A 10,314-nucleotide genomic window follows, 5' to 3' on the forward strand; every position below is an offset into this window, starting at 1 on the left:
AATATATATATAATGGCAAAATGCATGCCAAGTAAAACGTGTATATACTCAAGTAGTACAATGTTTTGTTTCTGTGCACCTCAGATCTGCCGTGTGCAGTCACAGGGTTTCAATTCATTGTAAAATAAATATACATATGTATCCAAATCTTGTACTAATTTTATACTATTACTTCTACTGCTGCACTGAATTGCAAAGGTCAATATTGTACTTTTTTTTTCTCCAATACATGGTGGCTATAGAGTAGTTCCTAGTTCGTTTCCAAATTAAGATTTTTACATACAAAACCAACTAATATCTGAAAGATATAATGTATTGTTGTAGATCTAACAACCCCCATGGTATACACATTAGTTATTTGCTCCACCTTGACCAGTCACGACATTGGAATACTAATGCTTCATTAATAATACACGCTATCCTGTATTAAACAAACGAATGACTGTATTCTTCAGGTGCGCCTCTGTAAGCACGTCAGTCGGGTGTTCTTGGTCATGATTCAGTGGTGGGCGAGGTTTGCGCAGCGCCTGTGGAGGCTCGAGGTTCAACAGGCTCAACACCTACGGAGTACCTGTCGCACATTTGGACAAAATAAACTGAACACCAACTCTACGGAAAGATGAGAACGTCTTTGGCAGCTTCTTTTATTTTAGTTTTAGCATTGATACATCCTACCAGCATGTCGGTAAGTCAGTTTCAGTCTGTTTTTAACAGTGTTGACGTCAAGTGAATCTCGTGCTTACCTTTCTCACTTCCTCAAGTTGGCTATACTACTGTACAAAGGTGTGTTTACTTTTACGATCGTATTGTTTGTTGGGTCTTGAGTTTTATTCGAAACCTTCACATTTAAAGCTTTAAAGTGACCTTTATTTAATGTAGAATAGTCGAATTTGTGCTCATTTGATTCTCTTTTATTTCAATAATGGTTTTTAACATTTATTCAAGAAGTATTGGTGTGACAGGTGTCAGAGATAAAATATTGTACGCAGAGAATTGAAGATATTAATGATAAAAGCGTGTGTCTGCAGAGGGAATCACACTAACCTTTTTATGAATTTTACAACTCTTACCGAAGTCACCTAATGGCTTTTTTGTCTTATTTATCTTACTAGGGAGGAAAATGCCTCATTGGCACTGGTGGATGTATGTGAGGAGAAACACCAAAATATAAAATGTACTACAAGTAAAAATCCTGCATTCAAAGTTACCGAGATAAAAGTACATACAATAAAAAGTACAATATTTCCAATTGTGGTAAAAGTACTTAAGATACTTTAGTAAAAGTAGCAACACCACAATATACAAATACTCCACTACAGGTAAAAGTCCTGCACTCAAATCAAAAGTATAAGTACAGAACTATTTACAAGGAAAATATGCTTCAAGTATCAAAAGTAATCATTATGCATACAGCACAAGTTGCCCAATAAATTGTCATGCAGTGTTGTATTTAATTCAATGATTAATGCTGATGTCTTCAAATCGCTTGTTTTGTCTGACCAACAATGCAAAAACCACAGATATTCAATTCATGATATAAGACTAAATCATCACACTGTAAGATCTGGAATCAGAGAGTTTGTGGTTTCTTTGCTCAACAAATGGTTCAAATGATAAATGGCTCATTAAAATTCTTGATTCATTTTCTGTAATTTGACTTCATTGATTCATCAGTTGTCTCAGCATGCAACAGACAAGAGACAATTTCCAGCCCGAGTGGCCAGTCTATCACAGGGCTAACACACACACACACACACACACACACACACACACACACACACACACACAAAACACAAAACATTCACACCTGTGGAAAAGTGAATCTTGCATCCATGTCTGGGGGAGGAAACTCATGCAAACATTTGGGAGAAACAAACCTCGGATCCATTTCAAGTTAAACACAAGATTCACTGCGTCCCTTTAAGCATTAGTGCTGCCTGACAGATGTTTCCAGCTGTTAGCATTATTAGTGTGCACAACTACAGCTACTACAGACGTTATGGATGCAACATAGTAATGTCCCCCGGTCCAGGAAGTACCTGAGGCACATTTTATTTGCTGGCAGGGTTTTAACAGTATGACGGTTCAGATTGAGAGCCTTTAGGTTTGAGTAAGTAGCAGTACTCCATTTTCCAAAACAAAGGTTTTTATTCCTCCACCACTCTTCACCTCATCACAGCAGCTTTATATATTTAATGCAATGCATACGGGCATACAGGCCATTTAGTCCCTATCAATGAGTTTAGCTTGAGAATATTCAGTACAGTTTTCAAATAAATGCCTCGTGTTTAAGATAATAGTATTCTAATGAATCATTTCCTTGAAGAGAAGTTTTTGTAAGAGCTTTTTTACTTTGTGTTAAGCTGTTACACAGTACACTAAACGCTGAAGGTGTTGAGTCCAAACAACAGATTGTGTGTTCTCTTACCTTCACTGTTTTGCCAAATGGGTGGAGTGACTTTACCATTTAATTCAAGCTCTATTCTCTACTGATTACACTTTATTGGTGATAACAATGGCGTCATTCTGGGTTCGTCAGCCCCAGTGTGCTTTTGAGGCTGTGTTGCTTCAGTGGGACTTTGTATCGAAGACATGATTCATTTCTTTATTGTCCTCTTAAGGAAAGTACCTTTTACAGGCTTCCTTCACCTCTTGTCTGTGTTTATATATCTGATAATAAGACAGGAAAGAGTATTGTGGTGGTCCGCATATCTAAATACCCTCATCCCCTTTTCTCCATGACCTTAGTTTTCTGCCCGTCCTGAGGACTTAGAGGGATCAGGATATGAATTGGACAGTTATGGCTCTGGTTCAGGGGATTGGTCAGAACAAGGTAATGCTGAGTACTATGCACAATGACTATTAAATGGTTATAATCCACTTAATATTGCATCCGTTGTTCTTGTCATTATTTTTTTCCAATAAAACACACAATATATGCCATGCTCTCTGTCTCAGATGAAACAGAAAACATCAAGGATCAACCCAACAGCAAAGGAACCAAGAATACGTCCCATGTATGGTTGTTTTCACAAGTCTCATTATTTCTTCACCTTATAATATAGATGGCAAAGCAGGAAATAACGTTTTGCAACTGTTCCTACTTTTGTCTTCAGGGTTCTCCGGTCCTGAACTTCGACGGTACACACAATGACGGCGGATCAGAATTTGTCATTCTCGCAAACAGCAAGAGTTTCTTGGAGAACAAAGACATCTTTGCTGGTACTTTGCAGTAGGGTACGTTGAATAAAGAGTGATATACTGTGTGTTTGTATTCTAACTCAGTCATTTATGTTTACAGCTGTTATTGCAGGAGGAGCAATAGGAGTGGCACTTGCAGCTGCAGTTGCAGCACTATTAATCTACACGTGGAAGAAGAAAGATAACGCAGGATACATTCTGGGTCAGCAGAGGGCTTCAGATGGAGACTATCACAGACCCAACAGGGAGGTCGTTCTTGTTTAACTTCAAACTTTAACAACAATGTTTGTGTTCTAAGGCCAATGTCTGTAACTTGGGAACTACTGTAAATGTGTTATTATCTCGTATTTTTTTTGGGGGGGGGGAGGGTGGGGATGAGAAATAACAGTTATACTTGCACTTAATGAAAATGTATCTGCAGTTGTTCATTGATAATTTATTTATATTTCTGATGAAGTATAAGAAGAGTCTTTATTTACTATCTATCAATCAGGTGTAGTCAGCAGATGTATATGATCATTTTTGACTTGTGGTTGTCTGGTTGAAAGAAGATGGTCATAGATGCAATATGTGATTAATTAATTATCAATCTTGTATGATACACGTTGCAATATTATTGTTTTAAAGTGGCATTATGCCCACATTTTTGTAACATTTAAAATGAAGATGACCAAGAGTCACTTTACAAGAACTGTTTTGTACAGCAAATACTTGAAAGCCTTTTTTCATGGAAGACATTTTGATGTCAAAGTAGGAAAATCACAGGTGTAAAACATGTAATTACCAATGACTGAATACCATTTAGATGCTTAGGTTTTGGGGTCTGGGTCTGATGCGTGGATGAGCAATTACCAATAATGGATGGATAGATATATTCCATGAAATGATATTTACTATTTTTGTATTATATAATTGTCAATAAATTTGCTTTACAACTTTTAACCCTTAATGCTTTTTTGTTGTTTTATTTTATGAGTGTATATTGAGAGCATAAGTACAGTTTGTTTAAACTTACGTATAACAATGAGAGGATATTATGTACATGCTATTGCATCGTGTGTGTGTGTGTGTGTTATCGTGTAATATATAGTACAGTAAGATGATTAAGTATTGCAGTGGGGGTTTTTTTTAGGAATCAATCTGACATTACATAGATAATTTAAGTGTTGATGAGTGATGATATGTGGAAATGGTTTATTATCTATTATCAGAACTCCCAAGGGGCCACAGGGCCTGTGGGACCCCGCTGACCCAGCATCTCTTCCTCCTATTCTTGGTGCATTGTGTATATGTATATTAGTTGGTCATTATTAATAACTTTGCTGTAAGGTGATCAAGTAAATGCACCATTTAACATGGTTTTACCTCTTGGTCTCAAGATTAGGTAAATTATGCAAGTGTTGCCCTATAATTTTCTTTAGCAGTATTAAACACATATTATTGCAAACTAAATGCCCCATTAGTCCACCTGAAGATCTGGTACCCTGGGACAATATACTGCTTTTCTCGGTTGGTAAATCAGCCATACCTTTACAAAAAGCTTAATTTAAATTGCCCTGATTATCATCATTTTAGTTCCATCATGGCCTGAAGCCTATTGGGTTTACTCGGAAAGTCTCCACGGCCATTGGTTCAAACTCCTGTCAGTCAAAAGTAACCTTCTGGTCCCCGCCCTTTCCTGCCCGTCAGAGCGTTTGTTTTTATCACCGGCGTCGCACAGGTTGTCAAGGAAGTGGTGGGCGTTCCTCCTGTGTTAGTTCGCAGACTGTTGATGCTGAGAAGATTATTTCTCGTCCACGACAAGCTCTCCCGATGTTTCTTCCTACGCTTGTGGAGGACATGCATCACTTTAAGCCCAGTCGAGACAGACTGTACACCACCAGGTGTTGTGGATGTTGCCACGTCCGCACGGGGACCATCATCCTGGGAACATGGTACATGGTGCGTAAAATGGTTGATGGAGCTAAGCGAGCTAATGCTAGCTAGCACTGCCTATCAACTCTGTTAAAGTCCTTAAAGTACATAGTTACACACTGTATATCAGCTATTATATATTCATGTAGATATGACGACTGTTGTCGGCAACTCCAATGTTAGCTAGGCGCAACTTTTTTTGTCTGATTTAATATCCGTTACATGCCGAGTTGACGTTAACGGAGCGCTAGGCTCAACGTTGGCTTCCGTTTCTGGTTTAATTAGCTAGCTTAAGTGTTTCTGTCGACCAACCGTTAACTTGCAGTTCGTAAACCGATACAACGACAGCAAGTAACGACATCCGATTAGCACCAGTCACCTGCATCCGTGTTCTGAATGTTTAAAATATGTGACATGTTCACCTGACGGAACGTTATGTTGTTAGCACGTTAGCGCAAAGCTAGCTGACGTTCCGCTGGCTTGCTAATGTGAATCACCACATATCACAACAAGCGGGACCGTGAAGGAATCCACAGTAACGCGATTTGCTAAAATGGACGCATGTTTTAATATTATTAAAAGTATGGTGCAGATTATTTTTGAAGTTAAATCAAGAGACTGCATTTCATAGGCACGCTGAAGTACATATTCGTTTACGTGGTTCCCAATCATTGAATTCACAGCTGAATTAATCTCGTTTAACACGTCACGTAACAGATGTTCCTGCTTTTGGTTGTATTTCTAAATCCTCTGCCGACTTTTGGTCTCCAGCTGGACGGTACTTAACACATTAAAACACGCCTTGTTGCTCTACTTCCACGAAATGACTGATGCAACACAAGAAAACCGAAACTGGTAATGTGGTGCATGGTAGCAGCCGTTGTAACGGGTGAATAGTCTCACGTGATAGTCTGTTGGTTTCCCTTTACTTGTTACCTTTGGGACCGATTATAAAAAGTTACAATGTTACCTATCATTTATATGCAGATGATATCCAACTCCATCTGTCATTCAAACCCAGCGAGGCCATCACATTAACTAGGCTCCTGGACTGTGTCAATGCCATCAGAGACAGGACGGCAGAAAACTGCTTACAACTTAACGACAATAAGACGGAGGTTCTAGTTATTGCACCGGATGAGTTTGTCCCTATGATCAGGCAGGTCCACTCTCCTCTGCTGCCCATTGCAACCTGCGCAATCTAGGGATTTTCTTTGATCGATCCATGTCGTTTGACCCCCATGTTAAGCAGCTGTCCAGATCATGTTTCTTCCACCTAAGAAATATCAGTAAACTGAGACCTGTAGTATCAACACCTGAACTAGAGCTGATCATACACACATTTATCTCTTCACGCATTGACTACTGTAACACACTTTTCTCATCACTCAGTGTATCTGCTCTTAACCGCTTGCAGGTCATCCAAAACGCTGCCGCCAGATTACTCACCAGGACAAATCGACGGTCTCACATCACCCCCGTACTCGATCTCTTCACTGGCTCCCTGTAGCATTTAGGATACACTTTAAAATTCTCACTTACAGAGCACTACACGGTCAGGCTCTAGCTGATCTGCTTCACCCCTATTCACCCGCCCCCACTCTCAGGTCAGACGTTTTAGGTCTGTCTGTCCCATGCGCTCGCCTTAAGACCCGAGGTGACCGAGGTTTTGAGGCAGTAGCACCGAGGCTGTGGAATGCTCTGCCTGCACCTCTACGCCTCGCAGATTCTATGAACACATTCAGAAATCAGCTCAAAACTCACCTCTTTAGACTGGCGTTTGGGTACAACCCATGTCCTAGACCTGCTTTTAAACCATGTTTTAATTTTGTATTTTTTCTGTGTATGTAAATTATTGGCCCTATGGTCACATTGTGTTTTTTATCTTTGTAATTTCTGCCCTGTTAAGCACTTTGTGACTTTTGTCTGTGAAAAGCGCTTTATAAATAAATTTTACTTACTTACGTGTGTGCTGGTATAATAACGTAAACATGTTCATTGGATTAAAAACCCAAGAATACGTCTTCAAGTAATAATTTTTGGTAATATTTTAGATTTTCCTCGGTGTTTGTTACCTTGGGTTGAAACCACTTAAGGGAGCAATATGGAATACATATGTTGCATTAATGACAGTGTAACGTTAAGCCTTCTTGGGTAACGTTAGGTGTTACAACAGTTTGAAAGAAAACAAAGACTCCTGCACACTGTTCATCATTATTAATAACGTTTTGGTTCTCAGACTTTTATCAGGCAAAGTTAATATATATATTTAAAAAGTCAAGAGTTTTTGATCCAATGCACCAGGCACTAAGACTTCATGGTAGTAGCCAAGTCGGTCTGTACTGGTTTAGGGTTGTACAGGTTTATGTTTTCTTCCATAAATAACCAGAATTAAATCACAACAGACATTCTTATACTTCCCCAACTCTCTCCTCCTATGAGCACATAAACTGTTGAACACAAGCAGCCTGCCCACTACACTTCTCTGCAGTTAAACCGGCCCTACATCAAAAAGTTTAATTCATTTATAAACTCCTGGACATCCCACATGACGATAAAGTAACTTTGACAAAAAAAAGGGAGATAAATTGCTCACTGTAATGTCGACCGTGCCTCTGCAAGTTGGCTTCCCCACAATGTTAACATGAACTGAAACCAAGGGCTGAATGTAAGGGAGGAGTTCAATCTAAAACATATTCCAAACGATTGTTGAATAAAAGGATTTAAGTGTTGTGCTAAGAGTACAAAGTTCTTCCTTCCTCTCCTCAGGTAGTCAATCTGTTGATGGGCATCCTGCTGACTGTCGCTGTGACCCACCCAGAGAATGTGCCCACCATTGACTTGCAGTATGAGGTCATCGACCATTACTTTGCCTCCGACAGGATGTCTGGTAAGCAGCGGAACCTACATGAGAATTACTGTTATGGCAAACAAACTGCATTTTAAAAACACGTAGGTTTACTTCTGAGTTTACGACACATTTACACATCAAGCCTTCTTAATTCCTCTGTGTCCAAGTGAAGATGGCCCACTGAAACATTACCAAACGAACATCGTCTGCACTGGATTTAGAAGTTCACAGACGAGCTGCTGTCATGCTGAGGTTGAACATGTGATTCATCTTCCACAGGAAGCACAACTCTCCACAGAATAACACACGAGGACAACAGAGCACTGCTGTGCTATGTACATGTAACTGAATGTTATTAGTGTCACTGGTGTCGTTCCTTAGTGTTTCCTCAAGGGTCCATGTTGATCCTCGGTGTTTGTATTTATATGTGAAGGGCAGGGCTGGAGGGGACACCAGAGTGCCCCCCCCCCCCCCTCACAATTTTCTGACATTTGACAGCCCAAACTAGGCTTATGTGAGAAATGAATCAGCAGAGCTTAAGCCTATGTGAATTTTGTTTTCTATAACTTTAATACAAGCGGCAGAGAGTCCTCTTGACAGTTTCATACTTTGATATTCAAGTTGTTCAGTTTGAGCTACTAAATAAACAAAGAAATGTCGTCGGGGCCGCGGTGCTGCTGTAGCTTTCTCACCAGCATCCTTTTTTTTCCCTAGCCCAACAGGCAGAGGAGTTTGAGGAAGGAGAGAAAAGAGGATATGAAAGGCCGGCCTTTTAATTATCCCAGGCTGAGTTTCATTGGGTATTTACAGACACAGCTGAGAGGGAGAGAGGCTTAATGCTCCCCAGAGCGGCCCTTTAAAACCGAGTTAGCGGGAAGGAGAGAAGCCCTGGAGACGGTTCTCTTACACTGAATGCAAATCACTTCTAGAGATCAGGCGACTATACACCCGCACTCAAGGATGTATACATTAATGATCTAAGGCCAAAGCTAAAATTGTGTTTAATCATTTGGTGGATTTATGTATTTATTCTCACTTTTTCCTCACACAGAGAATGCCTGTGTTGGCTTCGCCATCTCTCTGCTGATGCTCACCATCAGTGCCATGATGGTGTACGGAGCCATTACTGTAAGTCTTCAGTTCTCTTTTGACAGCGTGCATTTCATTTTAAAGCACTGCCGGGGTTTCTTGTGCTAATATGTGATCCCAGAATGTGCATGCAAAAAGAAAACGCATTGCTTTCAAGTTGTATATTAATAGCACCAGAGTTCAGAGGTAAGTAAGACATGCTGTGGTTGTTGAAAAGAATCCTGACGCAGTGGGAGTGTAGCGCACAATGTTGTGTTCTCACTGCTTGTCATCTTTACCTCACAGGCCGGCCCGGTGGCATCAAGACGGACAGGTTTGATAGCCTTTTGACGTGGCCCTGCGTTAAGCTGCTAGTCGGGATGACTGCACGGTTAAAGTGTGACACACATCGACAGGCTCGGCGCTCTGTTCGTGCCAGCAGTCTGTGCAAGAGTTACGCTTTAGCCGTGCAAATACTTGCCCCCAGACAACAGTAGTAGAAACCCTGTTCTGGGTCCAGTGTGGCGATGCAGAGCTGTAGTGTCCCAATTAAATCCCCTAAATGTTTGATCGTGATCTGCCAACGATATTCAGCACTTTGCTGCATAATTAAGTGACGTAGGAGTGTACAGTTGTTGTTGTTTTTTCATAGAAAACACCCAGAATGCCTGTAGAGATTCTTGTATAGTAGCCCAGTCAGAGGACCACTTTGCTGATTTTCAACCTTCTCTATGTATTTGTTCCAGTAAGATGTGATAATATACACAGTTACAATGTCGGCACTCCCTGTCTCTGTCAGGCAGGCTCTTTTCATTTACCCCCAAACCACATCTGATGACGCAGCCTGAGCCCAAAGGAAAAATGCTGTCGGTCCAGGAAACTCTTTCATTTATGCCGAGAAAACCAATGTTAGTATCGGAATTAGAACAGACTTAGAAATAGGGATGCGCCGATTTAGCTGTTTGAGTCGGTATCGGACCGATATCGGTATTGGTGCATCTCTACTTTAAGACATTGAAAACTGTAGTGTTTCATTTTGCTGCTCAGGCTGTAAATGAATCCTCAACTGTAGAGTTTACAGAGTTTACAGAGCCTACCTCCTGGATACAGATATGTTTTAAAGTTCATCTAAGACACGGGTATGGATATAAGGTTGGGAAAAATGCAACATGGTCCCTGTACACGTTGACCTCAAGCACGATCTGCCTAATTGATGACGTGGTTCATAACATGATTTTCTTTTTTTTCCTCAGCATCGTGACGGCTGGCTCATCCCATTT

The 10,314-nt window shown here is 40.5% G+C and overlaps 1 protein-coding gene across 1 annotated transcript in view; it reads left to right on the forward strand.

Moving 5' to 3' along the window:
• The first annotated feature begins 4,914 nt into the window (after positions 1-4,914).
• Positions 4,915-10,314, forward strand: part of laptm4a (lysosomal protein transmembrane 4 alpha) — a 7,522-nt gene continuing 2,122 nt past the window's right edge. Inside the window, exons 1-4 of the mRNA XM_076084311.1 lie at positions 4,915-5,142; positions 7,885-8,005; positions 9,018-9,094; positions 10,288-10,314. The exon at positions 10,288-10,314 is cut by the window's right edge and continues 96 nt beyond it. Of these exons, the coding sequence (XP_075940426.1) occupies positions 5,014-5,142; positions 7,885-8,005; positions 9,018-9,094; positions 10,288-10,314 (354 nt within the window). The 5' untranslated portion in view covers positions 4,915-5,013. The remainder of the gene's footprint in view (positions 5,143-7,884; positions 8,006-9,017; positions 9,095-10,287) is intronic.

Source organism: Anarhichas minor, unplaced genomic scaffold (genome assembly GCF_050575085.1).
Source record: "Anarhichas minor isolate MPS153535 unplaced genomic scaffold, ASM5057508v1 ptg000136l, whole genome shotgun sequence".
Lineage (NCBI taxonomy): Eukaryota > Metazoa > Chordata > Actinopteri > Perciformes > Anarhichadidae > Anarhichas > Anarhichas minor.